General features: G+C 43.5%; 2 protein-coding genes across 2 annotated transcripts in view; one reads left to right on the top strand and one right to left on the bottom strand.

Moving 5' to 3' along the window:
- Nucleotides 1-5976, bottom strand: part of RasGAP1 (Ras GTPase activating protein 1) — a 36414-nt gene extending 30438 nt beyond the window's left edge. The window contains exons 1-6 of the mRNA XM_077658857.1: nucleotides 5833-5976; nucleotides 5093-5213; nucleotides 2211-2412; nucleotides 1555-1634; nucleotides 1303-1459; nucleotides 147-214 (exon numbers count right to left, since the gene is read on the bottom strand). Coding sequence (XP_077514983.1) covers nucleotides 147-214; nucleotides 1303-1459; nucleotides 1555-1634; nucleotides 2211-2412; nucleotides 5093-5213; nucleotides 5833-5884 — 680 coding nt within the window. The 5' untranslated portion in view covers nucleotides 5885-5976. The remainder of the gene's footprint in view (nucleotides 1-146; nucleotides 215-1302; nucleotides 1460-1554; nucleotides 1635-2210; nucleotides 2413-5092; nucleotides 5214-5832) is intronic.
- A 935-nt stretch (nucleotides 5977-6911) lies between these two features.
- PIG-M (Phosphatidylinositol glycan anchor biosynthesis class M) lies at nucleotides 6912-13039 on the top strand. The gene has a single exon (XM_077658858.1). The coding sequence runs from the start codon at nucleotides 7372-7374 to the stop codon at nucleotides 8641-8643; it is 1272 nt and encodes a 423-aa protein (XP_077514984.1). The 5' UTR covers nucleotides 6912-7371; the 3' UTR covers nucleotides 8644-13039.
- The last annotated feature ends 5955 nt before the right edge of the window (nucleotides 13040-18994 follow it).

Below are 18994 nucleotides of genomic sequence, written 5' to 3'. Positions count from 1 at the left end.
AAAACACAACAACACCAATTCCCAAAAGACATGGCAATGCAGCTCCATTTTGCAACAAATTGTGTGGCTTCAGACAGTGTGAAACTAGTGATGAAAATGAGCACAACCCTACCCACAAGGTATGCTTCAAGTAAAAGCATGCTCACCTAAGTTCAAGATTACTGAACTCATCCTTTATCGATCGGATCTGCTTGTCTGAGCGCTGTGGCTTGAGCTGCAACGAAGCACACAAAAAATACCACTGTTATCAAAAACCAGGCAAAAGTGCAAAAGTTATTACTGGGCAATTTTTACACAGAAATTTGCTCAGCTTACCCTCATGTGATTCCTCATTCCTTACATCGTAAGTACCACAATAAGAGCATTTACCATTGTTACAGATTACAACTGGTTTGTTGTGCAAAAGTTCAACCGAGAGAGATGTGCTCAACATTCAAACAGAGCAATGGAAACTGCCCCCACGAGTAAATTCGAGCAACAGCTTTAGTATACCAACATTAGGGCAGCTACTGTAGTTACCAGCTTGTTTACCGCACACTTGCGCATGAAGAAAGCTTAATGGTACCACAGCAGTACCATTCAGAACCAGTACCAGAAAGGGGCAACACCCTTCTGCAGAAGTGGTATAATTAGGGCTATTATATTGTTGAGCATCAATAAAAAAAAAAGCACCCAAAAGAAAGATCCACAGTACACTCTGTGTAAAAGTCTTTTTCGGTGCCCTCATTTTTCTGAGTGCTTTTTTTGTCCGTATCTTTTGCAATTTTTCTGGAGATACCGAGGACTACTGAGAGCACATAAGCAGTACACATTCAAAAACAAGTGGTGGCATTTCTACAAGCTGCATAAATTAATGCACAGTATCACCACTCTGTGCAACCCACAATCAGCTCATGGTGGCTCAGTGGTCACCACTCAAAAGAACGTGAAATGAAGTGATGCCTGTGTCAAAGAATTTCCCGCAGATGAAAGAATCTGCGATGTTCTAAACTAATTTGATGTCCTCCACCATAACATGGCTTACGGTATCCCTAAAGGCGGGTTCGCACTGGCAAGTCGCGGAGGTCGTGCGACAGGTGTGTAAATTGATTTACTACGCTCCCTTCCCAGTTTCTTGGTGCTTTGAAAACTAACTAATTGCTTGAAATCGGTTGCGCGACGTTCGCGACTTGCCAGTGTGAATCCGTCTTAAGGCATGCAAAAATCCATTAATCATTTTCCAGTGGGACATCCTCATACAGTGCAATGTTTATGCACCTTTCTGGCAAACACACAACGATGAAAGCTGTCATGTGCACTCACATCGAAGGCGAAGGTGTCCTCAAAGCGGGGGCAGACCGTTTTCCGACGCACTTTGCTCTTGCGTGTTTCCTGCTTGGCATTGCCGTGGCACAGTGTTACTTGAGCGTACGGGTTGCATGAACCATTCACCAAGTTTAGGTCACTGCATTCCGTCACTCTGGCAAAGGAAAAGAATGAGAGATATGAGCATTAACAATAAAAACATCTATATGTCAGAAAGCAAGAATGGCAAACACAAGAATAAATACTTGCCTCACGCAGAGTTTTGCACAGGGTCCATATATGGAAGACTTCGTGGAAGGCTCTAACCTAACTGAGATGTGAGCTTTGCCCTGCAATAATAGAAAAACACAGAGCTGTAAAATATGACACAACTCTGAATCAGGCAGGGTCAAAAGTGAATTCACATAGCTCGTAGCCTCACAGATAGCCACCCACAATGCAAGCGCATAAATAATCCAGGAGCAGGCATTACTCTTTCATTTCTATTAATTATACAGTGATATGCAATAGGCCTAGTTAAACTGCTTAGATTCCAATGACAATTTTATGAGAAGTGCTGTGCACGCCACACTTCATATGCAGTAACACTCTCATTGCAGCTTTCCACTACTCCACTGCTTCGGTAATTACAAGCATGTTACAGGTGGTGCCACAACAGCACATGCAACTCCAATTGGACCCCCTGAACATTGTAGCAGAGGCTATGGGTTTTATTTCCAGCCATGTGGTTTTACAGTGAAGCCCAATCAATCATGGCTCCTTTACACATGCTCACTGTGCCTACTGTTAGCTACATTCACCTTTATTTAATAGACACGCATGTGACGCGTGCTTTGCATTTTCGTCCACAACAATGAGTCACCCATTGTATGGTGAGCATCAGGGAGAGCTTAATTTTCACCTACCTGCACCTCTGAGTCAGCATCTACAGGCATGATGGGGAACCAGTTGTCCTTGCCATAGTATTTATGCATGCCCTCTTTTTTGATAGAGACCTTGCCAAGGATTTTGTCCTTGTTGGACGCTCGCTCCCGCTCAGCCACATAGACAGACAGGTAGCGGAACTCGCGGGGTACCTCAAACTGAAAGTCTTCGGAGAAGAAGGGGCTGCAGAGTAAAATGCATGCACAAATGTCACGAAAGTACTTCTAACATCCCAAGCATACCACACTTCTTGATGGTCATGCAGAAAGTACGCTTGCTTGCCCCTCTATAAAACCTAATCCCTCTCGGCACCAGGTGCCTTGATGAAGTTTTTATGCAAACTTAAAATTAAAGTACTACTCCTGGATGTTTATAACTAGAAGTGGCCTGATTGTAACATTATAGCACCTTTACTCCCAGAGTGCCTAATATTATGTTACATGAATTTCCAGCAGGGACAGCTCAATTTGAATGCGAAAAGCACTTATGTATAGGCAGTCGCAGAAATAAACTGCGACACGGCCAGGTTATGCTGGCATAGCCAAAACAGTAATCCAGTCTTATATGGAAATGCAGTGCCCACCAGAACCTTACATGACCACTGCAAAAGTGCAAAGCATGTGAACTTGGCTGTAAAATGCACAGAATGTCACAGACTCTTTATTATTTACCCCATGCTTCAAAACTAACAGGTCACACTGTTATGTGGCTGACCAAGGGAGTAAACACACTGCGCACCACCTGCATTATGATCACCAGAATGAGACGTCAACAGGAGTGTTTCATCTCAAAACAACCCAAATATCAAACCACACAGAGAGCACTATATGGTGCCGAAAAAGCTCGAGGCCAAACACTTGAGAATAAGCAACCAGTTTTCTGACACAGGGTGACGATCCTAAAATGTCCAGCGGAAATCACTAACATTACAGCCCTTCCCTTGCAAAAAGTATACTCCTGCAAAGATAATTGGAGATGAAGTGACAGACGCAAGAGCAGAAAATACAAACCTAGATGTTCCTTACCTTCGCCTGTGCACAAAAAAAAAAAGGAAAAGGAAACTCTTAAGCAAGAATATTACACACTGGGCTCTGCCATCCAAAATAAATTAACTTGTACCCCCTGTAAAATGCACACAAACTTGCAAGGTTTTGACTAAAAATGGAGGGGAAGTACCTCAATAAACAAGTGTCCCAATATGTCCCAACAATTCTTGAAGCAAATATGCCAACATGCCAAAACATCACTTAAGGAAGTTACGCGGAATGTTAAGAAGCACATACACATGCAGCTAATGCTAGTGATCATTTGAGGGCACGTAAAGTTTGCATTGCTGTAGCAAGCTGCTTTGCAAATGATGGCAGCATGTATCTGAGCAAACAAATTCGGGCACACTGTTCTTTTTAGGAATGCTGTGTACAATGCAGCTCTTATTTCCTCACTTTGGAGTCCCTCTGTTAGGCAAAAGCAAAAAATTAAGAGGGAATGCACACCCCAACACAGCTATCACAGGCTTCGTACAAGGACTAGTGGTAATGATGCAAGACTGCTTACTTTTGAAGCTGTAAAAGACAACAAGCCACATATATTAGGCCACATATACCATTCAGCTAGCACTGCTCCAAATACCTAACACAGTACCAGAACAAAACACGTTGTGGGGCTAGTTGGTGAAGCATGGTTTCTTGAAGAAGTTTTGTCATTGTCCGGAGCATTTTTTATCAAACAAAGGGGCGACACGTGCGTCAGCACGACATCAGTCTCCCTGCGAGACAGCGAATACAGATTATTAAACAGACAATAGCATGCAGTCTGCTCTCCCTAATCTACTGGAAATTTCCCACCCGCATGAGCTCTGGTCCCTTACTGTGTATAAATGTAGAATGCGTCAGCTTCATTAAAGTTAGTTGGAGTCAGCGCCCGTCCTGTGTACTTCTTTCTTTCTGTGTCCTTGTTTTTGCAGCACTGAAAAAACTTCTTCAAGAAACATACCAGAAACACGGCTGTACTTTGAACAGGGGCCCAATTATGGAACGACCAAATCACAAACCTCTCGCAAAATGAACCCGTATGCGGTCGATATGCCCGCCGGTCTATGCTGACCAATAAAACTGGGGCTTTGTGACCGTTTTGTGACTATTTTGAGATCATTCTGTAATACAGCCCTTGGTCTAGGACACTGCTCGTCAAGCTCTTGACTGCCACAATTAAGTTGACAGCTACTCGCTCCAATGTCACTTCTGAAATCCAGAAATGCGAAACGGACACAAGTCCTGATTGGGAAACTGCTGGTTATCCAAGCAATACACCATCACAATAAAGGAACTGACAACACACAACAAGCGCCTCCATTCTGCGAGGCACTGATTTCGGCGCAGCGCTGGGTCAGCACAGACGAGGCCCGCTACAACAAGCGCTGCGGATGTAGGCGAGGCAGAAAACGTGTGCTGCATAATCAAGGCAGGCACGCACATCCGCGTGCAAGCAGCCGCGGAGAAAGCCAGACGGAAAACAGACTCCAGGTGTGGGTTGCCGGCGAAAACAGGTCACCCTTATCGGGTTCGCCGAGAGCGTAATTAAATGGTGAAAAAGCCCGTCACATCGACACTCGACTCCCCCGCAAGATAACAGGTGTGTGTGAGTGCTCGTGTCCAGCGTCGTGACACACGCATCGGGCCGATAAAAGACGACGAGGGGAAGGAGAAGAGTGCGCGCTTCTTATCGGGCGTAAGAAACGGTGAGGCGATCAAAGACGATCTGCCTTCAAAGGGGACCGGAAACGGGCACGCACGCACGCGGCGCGGATCTAGCGCAACGCGTGGGAAAGGAGCGCTCTCGAGAAAGAAAAAAAATGGGGACTCACTTGAGGGTTTTCTCCTTGGTCGTCGTGCGAAATATCTCCTCTTGGTCGAGCTTGATGGCACAGTAGACGTCGCGCAGTTCCACCGAGCCATGGTTCCTGGGCGGCAGGTTCTTCGCTTCGCCTAGAAACGGACCGCGAAAGAAAAGAAAAAGCCTCACTCGAGACTAGGCCTCTTTCTTCGACGACGCCACAGCGCAGCTCGCGACAATCGCGGGTCCGCCTTTTTTGTTTGTTCGTTTTCGGCTTCGCAGATTTTCGGGTACCTGTAGAACCCGTGGGATGCTTCGAGAAGTCACCCTTGGGCGCGGCAGCGACGGCCGAGTCACCAACGTGCGGGCAGAACGGGGGTGTGACGATCGGGCGGCTTGCGAAACCCCATTCACAAATCCTCGCTACAACTCATGAATGAATGAAGGAAGCAAAAATTTTTTTCCGGGATCATTCATAAGCGCCCAAGGTCGTTCTTGGCGCAAGCCACGAGGCCGACGAGCGACGGCGATTAACGCAGCTTCGACTGGCAGATCACGATACACAGGCATGCGAAACGCATCGCTCGACTAAAGTAGAGAACTGACGCTACGTCGAAGCAAGCGACAACCTGTTGGATAGGCCTACTCGGGACTCCCGTTTCTGTACACGCTAAAAACAACGAATTACGAAACGACCGCATTGACAAGCATTTAAACTGTAGCGCAGGGCTTTAAGAATTCAAAATAAGCAAAATAAAACGAATGACTTACCGATCACAACGCGTAATCGCTCTATTAACCGCACATCATTATCAGCCGCCATCTTCCATGTTTTACTTCACGAAATCTCGTCACTACGCGAGAAATCACGAGAACTGAGAGGCTCATTCATGAGAGCGCACGGCGGTACGGCGATACAAACAAAAGATTACAGGTGATAGGCATTTCGTGTATGCAGCTGAACACCACAAAGAATTGAAGAAGTATTTAATGCACAAATGCTCTTTGTTTTTTTCTCACGACCTAAAAGAATCTGAATACGTCAGTAAACACGCTTGTTGCTATATACATTTCTTAATGGCAATTCTCACCACTCTCACTTTCATTATGATTTCCGGCTGTGAGGTGTATCCTTGGGTTCACCTTTGAGTACACAAATAACGTAAGCGTTAGAGACAACTATATGTTGAGTATGCATTCGTGCAAGTGTTAAACGAAATATTTAAACACTTTCTTGCAAGCCACACGACAACGCAAAAAAAAAAAAAATGTTCAACAATTAAGCTCGCTGATGTGAGCTGATAGCAAGAATGAATAACTATGATCTCTGCTGCAAAGGAACATTATGGAGGTTTGTTTAACTTTTTCAAACGTTCACAGTTCTCGTAAAACATTTTTCTTGTTTGGGCGTCTGCTATAAAAAACTACGGGAAAATGCGATGGTCGCACCACTGTGTGTTGAGTTGTGGTACAAATGTAACTAATAATATTAGGTGCAAAGTATAATTTATGCAGTTTGTCAATACTTTTCGTGCTCTTAAGTGCGACTATATCTTAAAATAAGCACTAGAGGTTTAGGCATCATAAATTTATGTCTCCTTCATTCTTCTCTATGTGCTTGTTTTAGTTGTTCGCCTGTTTACTTTCGGTGGGCGTACGGAAATGAAAGGCGCTGCAGATCCTTGCCAAAAACAGGCATGTGCCATTCAAAAATGCTTGCAAGGTAACTCAATATATGTTATGTTTAACTCACTTTTACCGCATAAAAATAGTACTGACGCAAAAAAGCAAAAACGGCTGCTCCCTCGAAGCAAGCTGTACTGAGCATTGCGATCGATCGCTTTGGTTGACTCGATTTCGCGCCTCCATTGCACGCGTCTTAGCTGGCTGCATGCCTGTGAATACCTAGCCCTGGTTGTAGATAAACTATTGCACAAAAGTGTTCACTACATGCATGCAAGGGGATGATAACTATGCTGCACTTGCATGCATATCCGGGATTGCAGTTTTCCCGCCGGTAACGTATCGGCGTAGCCGGTTCGAAGCCTGCTGTTTCATCTAACTGTGCGTCGGTTTTGTTTCGTTTCCGAAGCAAACAACTACAAAGAAGAAGCATGCACTTCGTTCATCAAAGAGATGCTCAAGTGCTGTGAGAAGTGGAAAGAGATGTCCGGTTGCTGCTCCGGATTCCTGAAAGACGAGAAGTCGAAGCAGGCTGCGACCGCCGCCGACAAGACGTTCGGCTAGAGTTGGCAGCGCCTGCGATAGTTCGGAAAACTTTCCACCTCCATCCGCCAGCGAGGTGCCACAATGGTGCAGCAATCGAGCAGGTTCAGCGTGGGCAAGGTGAAGTTGTACCACCACCTTGTGCTTGCGGGACTCATGCGCGCCGGGCTGATCGTCATCGGCGAATGGCAAGACCAAAATCTGCAGGTCAAGTACACCGACGTCGACTATCATGTCTTCACAGACGGCGCGGCCTACGTCGTCAAAGGCGAGTCCCCCTTCCTCAGGGACACGTACAGGTACAGCCCTCTTCTGGCCATGCTCCTTGTTCCGAACGTGCTGCTGCACCCGGCGTTCGGGAAAGTTCTCTTCTCCGCAGTAGATGTTCTGGTGGGCTACTACGCCTACCACATAGTGCGGACAGCCAAGTTCAGTGAACGCAAGGCCGTGCTGTGCGCCTGTCTGTGGCTGTATAACCCGATAACCTTTGCTGTCTCCACACGTGGAAGCTCCGATTCCATCCTGGCACTGATTGTTGTCTTCTTCCTCTTTGCACTACTCAAAAGCAGAGACACGGCAGCGGGCTTGGCCTATGGCTTCTCAGTACACCTCAAGATGTATACCGTAGTCTACGCACTTCCAATATATTTGGCCCTACAGACCAGATTGCCTTCAGGGTCAGCGGCCAAAGGAGAGTCGGAGGGCTGGCGCTCTTACCTTTCACGACTGCTGCTGCCCAACCGGCGGAAGCTTATTTTCCTTGGCTCCAGTGCAGCGTCATTCTTCCTGCCGACCCTCCTGTGTTACCTGGCTTACGGCCGCGAGTACATCCAGGAAGCGTTCCTCTACCATGTGTCACGGAGAGATGTCCGCCACAACTTCTCTCCCCTTTTCTACCCACTTTATTTGGCCACGGAAAGCACTCTTGGCAGCAGTGGTGGGAGCACCATTGCCGCTCTCTTGCCTCAGGTTCTGCTGATGGGTCTCCTGTCCTTCAAGTATGGCCAGCTGAGCGACCTGCCTTTTGCCCTGTTCTGCGTCACGTTTGTGCTGGTGAGCTTCAACAAGGTGTGCACGTCGCAGTACTTCTTGTGGTACCTGTGCCTGCTGCCACTAGTGCTGCCAAAATTAGGTTTGAGTCTGAGGCGCGGAGTGCTGCTGTTGCTCATGTGGCTGGGTGGCCAGGCACTGTGGCTGGTGCAGGCCTACTACCTTGAGTTTGGTGGCAAGCCCCTTTTTCTGCATGTCTGGGTGGCGGGTCTTATCTTCCTTGTGGCTAACACTTTCATCCTGTGCTTCATGATGGCCAGCTACCAAAGCCACATGCCCAGGAGCAAGAAGCCCAAGAACAAGTGAATGTGCCCATGCAGAATCTGACTTGTGTTTCTGACAGCAGATGAAACTGCGATCTCGCACACCTTTCTCTGTAGCCTCGAATTTAGTCTTCACGAAGTTGGAAAAATAGTGTAGTCCAAGAGAGGCGGCTGCGTCTTCAAGCCTACGGAATGGTGCAGAACATGGAAGAAAGTTGCGACGCTGTTGTGCAAAGTTTTAACCTGTTCCCATTTCACACGGCCATAACAAACGCACATGAACTGTCAAGACAACTTGGTGCTTTCTGTTCTGTAAAACAAGGACACTAACTATAACCAAACTGATGCCTGCATAGTATGTGAAGGTAGAAAATGCAGTGTGTGAGGAAGCATGTTTTTAAGATGCTTTAGCACTCTGCTATCTGTGCTTTTGGTGCAGTCCAGTGCTTGTAGAAGCACCACAGACAGGCCATGGAACTAGGTTGCTCTTTTTTCTTTTATTTGGCTTAGCCATTGCACCCGAGAAGGGGATGGTATGAGTGCTGAAGCGACAAGCGTGTAACGCAATGAAGGTTCACTTAACTAGTGATGCATGGCAAACCACAAGGTTTCACATGTGTATGGTGATGTGTTGCATGTCTCGTCAGAGCTAGTCTTACCCTAAGCACCTAAATATAGTTGATGCTGTCATTAAGGCTTCAAAGACTCTGTGCTTCTCTGCGAGTGAGATTTGCACAATTTTGTGAAGTTCTGGCCTTTGAGGGCAGCAAATCATGTATGCTTAGCTGTGGAGGTGTTGAAAAATCTTCAAAGCAGTATTGGGGAGCTTGGTTGCTGTTGATTACCAAAGGACAATTGTTGGGAAGAACACTTTAAGAAACACTTCCTTCACAAGTGTGGGTTATGGCAGAAAATGCTGTACATAGTTCTTGCCCTTTTGGTGAAGAAGATGTCAATGCTTGATCTTATAACTTTTGTCCTCATGACTCTGTCCAAATGCTGCTCATGCAGACACAACTAAGTTGCTGCACAGCAGCGTCATCTTGTGTAGTTGTGAGTTTGAAAATTCCTTGAGCTTACCTTTGAGGGAGGGCCAGAAAACTTATTAATGAAGGGGGAAGATTTTTGCTGGCTTGTAAAAACTGCTAGAATTCTGCTCTCCATCAGGCAAAGGATTTAGGGGAAGAAAGGCCCAAAAAGGAGAACTGGCAAGGAAAAGGAAACAAAAATGCATGAAATAAACCTATTCGTTATGAAATTTGATGACTTAGTTTGGTGCAAAAGAGCATAAAAATTAGCCAATGAGGCCTATGATCCGAAGGTTGGAAAATGCTGTCCTCACTAATTTTTAGGAACAAGAGCTAATTACCATTATTCTTTTTACAGTTGTCTCAGAGAAAAGGCCATTTTTTAAAAGCATAATGCCAAAACTGCGTTAAGAATTTGTTGTTTGTTATGTGGAGACATCTGATAGGTTCAGGCCACAAGCACAGCAAAGGATGAGCTATCACATGCAAACAGCACTTAACATTTTGCACTGGCAGGAAGCTCAGGCGATCTGCTGCTCTGATGTTATTATGCACATTTTATTTTCAGCAGTTGATTTATTTACAAACACTGCGGGAACTTCAAGACTATCACCCAATGGGTCTTTTTATAATATTAACGGTAAGACGCTGTCATGTTGGCAATGTCATTGTTAACTTTTAGCGTTGGTATGCACTACTTTACCTTTTTTCCACTATTTTACTTTTTTCCCTTTAGATCACCATGTCCTGAAGAGATTGAGTTTAAAGTGAGTGAAATGTTTAGTGTAAAGGCTTTTGTGTAATTCAGGTGGTATACGATAGAAAGGGACACCTTGCTGTGCATTTAGTGCATCATCATGCCTAGTACTTTCTTAGAGACGTGCTGTAAGCATTGAGCATGATACAACAGAATGGAATCAGTGTAGCAATGTTTGTCATTTATGCTGCTATCTTTTCTTAAAAGTCTTAGAGTGGTTCTTTTCTGCCGAACGTAGGTTAATAAACATGCTATATCGTACTGATCTTTAGAGGCAGTTGCCACTCTCCTGCCCGTATGAAGGAGAAAAAAAAAACTGTGATGTTTTGCATACTTTTTGAGTTATCAGCAATGCATTATTTGAGGTAAGGAGTAAAATTTGCCATGACTTGCGCACAAAGACATTGCAAAGTGTGGGATACGTAGGTGAAATGAAGACCCTCTCTGACGTGTGGTCAACCTTATACAGCTAACTCTGTTTTCACCTCACTTTGCCCCCTTTCACAAAGAGACGGACAGTGTTCAGCCATTCCCATAAAAGCCAGGAACTGTGTGTTTGCCACCTGATGAGTAGGACATCCCAGCGTAGACACAGGTGCACATTCGTACTTGGAGGATACTTGGCTTCACTGCTTATATGAACAAGCGTGCAAATCTGCCTACAGCATCGGGAGTCACAATTTTGCGATGTGTACTTTCTAAGCACCTTCCTTTTGCTACTTAAGAAGCAGGTGAACATCTTGGTACATTGATTTTGGGAAGCAGTTTAACTTTGTTTTGTGCAGTGAAGAAATTGTCTTTTCTTTTCATACCATCAATTTCAGAACATTGAGACAGAAGTAGGTAGTGCCAATTGCTTGTAGTGCCAGCTGTGTGTTGCAAAGAACTTGTATGCGACTAGCCAGTTATACATTTTACTTTTTGTCTTATTGATCTCACAATATGCTTCTGGTTGTGCAAGGAACTTGTAGTACCAAAGACAAAGGTAAAACTGTTGTCATGTGGAGCCTATTTATTGCTTTGTCAACAGTTTTTGCTCTGTAGTGATATTTTCAGTCTCGTGAAATCCTGAAGCGTTGTGAAATCCTGAAGCACGAGTACATAAATAGGACAGGCTCACCTGACCTCTGAGCAAAGCTAAGCATCAGTTATCTTGTACTGCTGTCATAGGGCACTATCAATTTTGATGGAGTTGGATCCCAAATGAAGTTTGAAGTACACTCGACATGAAATGCTGCTACACAGTCCCACTCTGTCTTGATTGAGTTTGCTTCATGCCAGGTGCCATGGTATGCACCTTCATCGTATAAAAAAAAAACAATTTTCATCAAAATATTGCAATTAAATATTGCAGTATTGCAGAAAAGTGCAATTTCAAATCGTGCACAACTAAACAAATATGGTCACTTATTAGTTTGCATTTGAGTGACTCCTGAGCATGAAGGTAGCAATGGCAGCTCCATAATCTGAGTTGAAACTCTTGATTGCGCTTCAGGAACTGGCTCGGTGTTGATTAGAACTGGGCTTAATTGAGTCCGAAATCCGCCTTTTCCACAAGGCCGCTCTGCGTATGTGCGCCTCTTCTCCTCCAGCTCCATTGGTTTAGTACGAAAGCCGCCAGCCCCTGCAGCGCATGCATAGTTCATGTTAGTGACAGGCGCATGCGACAGATGGCGGCAGCTGTCAAGCACAGACTTGCCGCTTTGCAGGCGCAGCTGGTTGCTTGTGGAACTAGGTCGTGCCTGCGTCTCCCACGAGCGTATGCTTTCAATCAGTAGCAGACAAATTTTTGTCTCCCCTGAGGGCGCAAATCTTGCGTAAAAGGCGGATTGGCTGTGTAGTGGTATTGGACCTGCAACGAGTGCAATCCTGTTTGTGGCTCAGTCAGGATCAAAAGTGCCTGTAACATTGTGACAATTCAATTATGGCGGTGAAGCAGTAAAAGTAATAATGGAACAGAACTGCATTAAGTGAGTTTACTATGTCCGTAAGTATTGTTTACATGGTACATTACAAGAGGAGGTCTCAAAGTGTGGGAGTACCTTTCAGAAATACATGTGCTAAAAATATCAGGGGAGCCCAGTACTCACTAAAACAAGGCTCTAATGTCCTGCCATGATATACATGTCGACATTTTAGGTAAAAAACTGCACTTTTTCCTGAGCAGTCTTGTGGTGGCATTGGTACTTAAAGGAATGCTGTATTGTGTTTTGCTCATTTCGCATGCAGTTCTACGTTGTGGAACCTGTAATTAGGCACTCCTTCATGGTGGAGCTTGGCAGAAGCTCTGCTGCGTAAGCATCCTAGTCAGCTACAAATATCTGTTGTTTCTTTTGGCTTGCTATGTAAATGTCAACAGCTATCTACAGTTGTTCAGTCATACTTTTCATGAGTAGCTATGTATATGTTTGCTACAACTGCAGTGACTTTACACATCTTGAAATGTTTATGGTTGAATGAAGCGACTTTTGTCGTGTGCGTGCTTTCGCAAGTGTGATTACACATCACTTCAGGAGTGATTTTTCTGTCACCTGCATGCCCAGAAACACATCGTTATGAACTGCTCATTACTGTGTTCCATTTTATGATTTGTTTTGCATCCACCTACAATTTCGTGAAAAGCATAAAATAAACTGGCTGGAGCCGCAGTCCTGGCATTTATGTGGATGTTTTTTTTTTCTCTGTTAATGCAGAGTACAAGGCCCAGTAACTATGATTAGAGCATTTTTAAATGCCAGAGCAACTGTGTGGGCCATAAGGCACATTATAGTGGAAATCTCCAGGGTAATTTTGATAACATGGGGTTCTTCAAGGAGACAGGGTAAGCCCCATCTTTCTCATTTTTTTGGGGGGGAATGTTTCGGTACACTTTTCTCAACATGCAACAGAGGTAGAGCCTGCGTGCTTACGGTATTTTTATTGTTGATTTTCGCCCTTTAGACTGAACCAAACTATGTAACAATATTAAAGTACAAATTTTTATGAATTTTTTTTTCTCTTGAGGACTAAATTTAAAGCCACTTTTGGTGTTGTTTCTGTCTATAAAATGAAAACAGATAATTGTAATGCATAATTTTGGTTCTGTATGTTCCCACATGTCCACATAAAATACCCACAAACATTTGGTCTTCTGCCTTGTATTGTTTTGAAGATAATGGTACCGTCATAACAAAAAATTTTTTGAGATAAACCAGTCCAAAGTAAAAAGTAACTTTATTATGAAGTTTTCGGCTATGCCAACATATCCAAACTGATTTATTCCATGTCCACGACCTCCATAGCCATTATCCAACTCATCTGTGTTTTTTATGAATCGTTTAGTTTCCTGGATTTTTTTTTTTACTTCTATTCTGCTCGACCAGCAGCGGAAACTTGTCGCCGGTCAAATTCTCTCAGCGGGCGGGGGAGAGGTGCTGATTCATGTGAACCCAAAGGGGTCTAGAACCTTGGCTCTTGCTATGTTGCCGCCGTTGAATGTTACGACAGCATCTACTGTTGACATCCTTAGTGCCTGTGTTACTAGAGAGGCATTTTTTGGATTTTGCTCCCACATGATGCGAATGAGACTCTAAAATGCTATTGGGGAGCCTAAGAGCTTTAAGGTTGTTCTTAATTATCTTTTTACTCCAAATGAACTGAAAAACACTGTTCCGGTCATGGAATTGTATTTAAAATGGCTGGCAAGACATTGCCTCTACAATAAAGGTGGCCTGGCCGGATACATGACAAAATTACTTTTGAAAAGTAATTAATTACATTACTAATTACTTCCCTAGCAATCTCACAAAAGTGATTAAATTACATTAAAAATTATTGCTTTCAAAAAGCACTGGCATTACATTACAATTACTTCCAAAAAATAATGAAAATTCCCTTTAAATTCCTTTTTAGTTTCAATGCATAAAAGTTGCGGATTGGTCATAGTTACTACAAAATTTTCAGATTTCTTCGTTTGCACCACCACTGAGCTCCAAAGTGGGCATTGAAAAATTTGCCCTTCTTAGAAGAAAGGTAGTCCTAGTACATTGAACAGCTGGTTTGGTGATGTAGATAAGGTCAACTTAATCGTGGAATTTGTATAATTGCTTGCATCACTCCAATCAACAGTTCATTGTTCAGTGTGTAATATGGTCACTCTCTCTTGACTTTGAGTAATATGTCATAAGCGTAAACAGCGAGGGTGCATCAACTGCTTGCTAATGCTCATCGTCCCGGAAATGCACCGGGGCACAGAAAAGCCGCCAATTCTGCTGTTCACTTGACTCGTTCTGGATGCACATTGGCGTAAATAAATTGCATGCCACTGTGATGCTGTCGCCTATGTTGTTCTTGAGCTGAAAGTAGGGCTTAAATCCAGCCACAGAAGCATGTTTAACTCGCAACCAAGTTTTTAAGATTTCAGTGTGATGACGTGGCAGTATATATGTAGTAGTCTAGAGGGACGTACTCGCTCAAGCAGTCACAATGCAACACACCATGGCCATTGAGCTCTCCTGGTGGCCCTATGGCATGTCTCTGTGCGCAATCATACGCAGTGCTGGAAGTTGCCTAGCAACCCTATACTCTCTTCACCAAGGTGGTGCCGATTGCCACTGCACACATTGCCTCTCGTCAGCGTGCGCCGCTTTGTTGGGTTGCTGGCTATTGCTGGTTGCACGTTTTTCTTGCTTTGCAGATGCTCAACCCCACAAACATATTATGCAATTACTTCTGCAATTAAATTACTTCAAAGTAAACCATTACATGACTAAATTACCACCTCAAATAGTAATGAATTAGATTACAAATTACTGCCATATCTGCCTGGCTGTTCGCTTCCTCCTCTTCAAAGCTATTATTTAAAGGGAAATATGCAATGCAGGACGAAGAGTGATACTGGAAAAAATGCAGAGAAAAGAATGCCCTATAAGAAATTAAACAAAAGTGAAAATCTATTTTGTCATTTTTTGCTCGTCCTGTCCCCTTAATGAGCACCAAAACCTCGGTACACTGCTACATTTGTACTTCACATCCATTGAAATCAGCTTTAAAAGAAAAGCATTAAACAAAAATCTTTTTGGTTGGCAATGAACTTTTTTCCTGTTTTATCAATCTGGCTTTGTTGTCAGAGTGCACTATCATTTCGCGATCTGCTTATGGGAAGTGTCAAGGCACAAAAACCAAGTAAACTATGGCTTTATTGTGTGGACAGTAAGCAACCAACTTGACCCTTTCAGAACAATTTTTTTTCCTCCTGAATATTCTAAGCGAGCATGAGGAGAGCCAATTAGTGAGCTTTGAAATGTGAAAAACAGTCATTTTTCCCGTAGCTATGTAAAAACAGTGTACTAAACAGCAACACAATGGCTGCAAGACTGTAACAAGCTTCTGACGCGTGAAGTATCGATAACATAAGAAACTCGGAATAAAGTGAAATGATAACATTGTTCTGTACAACAACGTCAAAGCATGTGCTACAGATAGAGCATTGTTCTGAGAAACACTAGTGCATTCACAAGCTGACATAAAAATGCACACCAGTTACAATGTGAATAGCATTGAATTTGTCTCCAACAAAGTGATCATTGTAAGATGCAGCACGCTCTCAGAAAAGCTGAGAGTTTGCTATGGGCACACTTGTCTACAAAGCATCTGAAAGAGTCAAGAAATGGTTGTACAAGTGTTTACACCGCGACCACATGTCACCACAGAACGAGTGCATCGACAGATGCCTTGTAGAAATGTTGCAATTATGGCACTCATTTCTTTGCGTTCACCGTCTTCAAAACCCTTATGTGTGACGAGCACCTACGATGACACTTCAGTGGCAGCCTGTTGGATGTATTGCGAGATGTATAGCATAAAAGTATTCTGCGCTCCATTTCAACAATACCATACGCAAAGCAGAAAAATCCCTAGGCTTTGAAAGCCAGTAATGTTTTGTATAACAACCACTTAATCATCTGCACAGAGCAGATCTTTAGGCTCTAGAAATGCATGTTGCAGGCATAACAAATGGAACTTAGGAGGGCTTAATTGCAGGCCAGTTGGCTAGACATTATAAAGAACAAAACTGCAAAAGAAGACCGTGTTTCTTCAATAAATGTTTAGTACTGCCGTGTTCTGCCTATGTCCCATCTCTTTTTGCGCTTTTTTTCTTCATAATGCAACAAATGGACACCTAAGCAATGTTTTAGGCATCAGACCGGCAGTAATAAGCACTGCAGATTTCACCAAGTGTGTGCAAATGTAGAAATTAACCGAACGCTGAATTATCAGGGGTACCGAAAAAGAAACAACAGAAGTGTCTTGCACCAACACGCCTTTATTTCTTTAAAAGAATCTGCATTGTGCTTCATTTCAGGAGTTTGCATGGAGAAGTATTTCTCAAAGTTCCGCCAAATGATGTGGATGAGCCAACATATAGGTTGTCGAGGAGCCTGCTCCCGCCCCTATACACACACACACACACAAAAAACTCACCTTTTGCGCACACATATGATGTAATGCCAAACGATTCTAGACTCTACAATAATATCAATGCTTACAGCAAGGTCTGCGACGTGCATGCAACAAAAAGAAAGAAGAAAGTGCTGGAGTGCAGCAAAAAACCTGATGATCGTGGTGAGGTGTTTCCATGAGAGATCAAATTGCCCAAATATTTCAAATCTTTATTACTCTTGATTATTTTAAATAGTGTGCACGTATAATTCAGTAGGCCAACAGTGAATTTTGTTTTGTGAAAATGCTAATATTTAAGGAGAAAAAAATTGTAGACGACGTCCTGGCAAAGGCAGCGTTTTCATGCACAGCTCAATTTTGCAAATTTGCAATGACGTAAAAATCAAGACATGAAAGCCAGGACAGATATATTTTGCATGCTGAAAGTACAGGTGAGGAAGAATATGTCATGCTTATTTCTGTCATTGTGAATAAGTTGTCGCTGGCTATAAAAATTTTTAAAGTGACGCAAGTCTCAAATGAGGCCATTTCCAAGATTTTTTTTCCCCCAGAAATGTCAACCACATGTCCTTCAAATTTGCACAATAGATAAGCATTGAGGTGCTAAAAGAGTACAGACTTTCATTGCTACATAGAATAGGAAAGTACAAAAATTATTGCCCCATATCTGGCATTTTTGAGCATAGTAGTGCTTCTCGAAAATCAAAGTAAAAAAAAACAAATCCCCAATTTTTCTTATTCCTGAAACAAGTCTCTAGAAGGGGGCAAAAAAAGAATATGAAAGAACACGTTGCATTATTTTGTTTCGAACAATGTTATCCATGCTCAAACTTCTGGCTTCTTGAGCATCGATAGGAACGCCTAAATGAAGGGGCAGAAGCAGTAAACACAACCTACATTTCTCTAAATTCTCCCCAAATCCAAAGACTGAGACCTTTTCTATCAAAAGAGTACATACCGAATTACATTTTTGTGGACAAACACGCATTTGTGACGTAAGCAGGATTTGGTGTCATTGCTATTGGCAAGCGCGGGTTAACAGCTAGGAGTGCGGCCCTTAAATGAGTACATCTCTCGTGGAATCACCCAGTGATGAGTACGGCACCATAACATTTCGGTTGAACACCAGCACCACTTATGCTGGAGTGGGTGGACTTCCGAGTTGCTTACTCAGCACCATCGCCACCAGCTCTGGTGACCTGTGCACATGTGAGCTCCGTTGCCTGTTGGAACTTCCAGAGATTTTCACTTCATGAGATTTTCATGCCATAGAACAGTACATGCGTTTGATTGAAAGGATTGCACAGGGTATCCGAATTAAGCAGTTATTGAAGTAACATGGTCAAATCAATTACAATCATATCTACTGCTTCATTGTTTACGCTTGGGTTCTACAGAGATGCAGCACTTGTAGTGGATTTAGTTTGATGCCACATTTGAAAGTGATCACTGCCTTTGCCTTATAAAGTAGATGAAGGTACCGCAATGTCTATGGCAATGCCAGAACTAGGGAGTAGAATTTCACACTGAGAGCAGTGGCAGAGAAGTATGTGGCTTGGAAAGCACGTTTCAGTACGAGTTCTGCATTATTTTAAATGGATGGCATCGCCATTCTTTCACCTAGAAAATTTTTATTTGTACTTGATTTCTTGTGGAAAGCAAGAAAATGCCGCTTCTAAACATGGCACCTAAAGAAGCAGTGCCAGATGTATAGCTGGAGCAATACGGGTCTCCTTCAATAATGCAACACTCACTTCACTTCACAGTGCTTCATGTTTAGCAGCCACACTTCCTAGCTTGAAGTGCTGCAGACAGTACAGCAGGCATGAAAACACAGTCTGTGAAAGATTACCAAGCACCTAGAACAATAAGGACCAACTCTGCATTGTGGGAAAATGAACAAGTTTGGACAAGAGATTTTGGAAATTAAAAAAGAAGCCCCGCAGCGAGACTTTGGCACGCAACGTGGAGGCATTGGCCGGAGTGTTGCGTAATGATGAGCTTTAAGCTTAGACTGAGAAAAGTAGTGGGACTGAAAGATGGAAAAAAGCTTCTATTCTATAGTATGCAATAGAAGCACAGCGTCAACTTTGTTGCACGTGAATCTGCAATTCTTGCCACAAACTGCTGAACACAAGTTTAAAAATTCCATCATTGCCATGGTAGCT

The sequence above is a fragment of the Amblyomma americanum genome, chromosome 3, assembly GCF_052857255.1.
Source record: "Amblyomma americanum isolate KBUSLIRL-KWMA chromosome 3, ASM5285725v1, whole genome shotgun sequence".
Classification (NCBI taxonomy): domain Eukaryota; kingdom Metazoa; phylum Arthropoda; class Arachnida; order Ixodida; family Ixodidae; genus Amblyomma; species Amblyomma americanum.
This window is presented reverse-complemented; position numbering and strand designations above follow the sequence as displayed.

What these genes read in the sequence shown, in the direction of transcription:
- PIG-M (XM_077658858.1), top strand. Translation starts at nt 7,372, where the DNA reads ATGGTGCAGCAATCGAGCAGGTTCAGCGTGGGCAAGGTGAAGTTGTAC.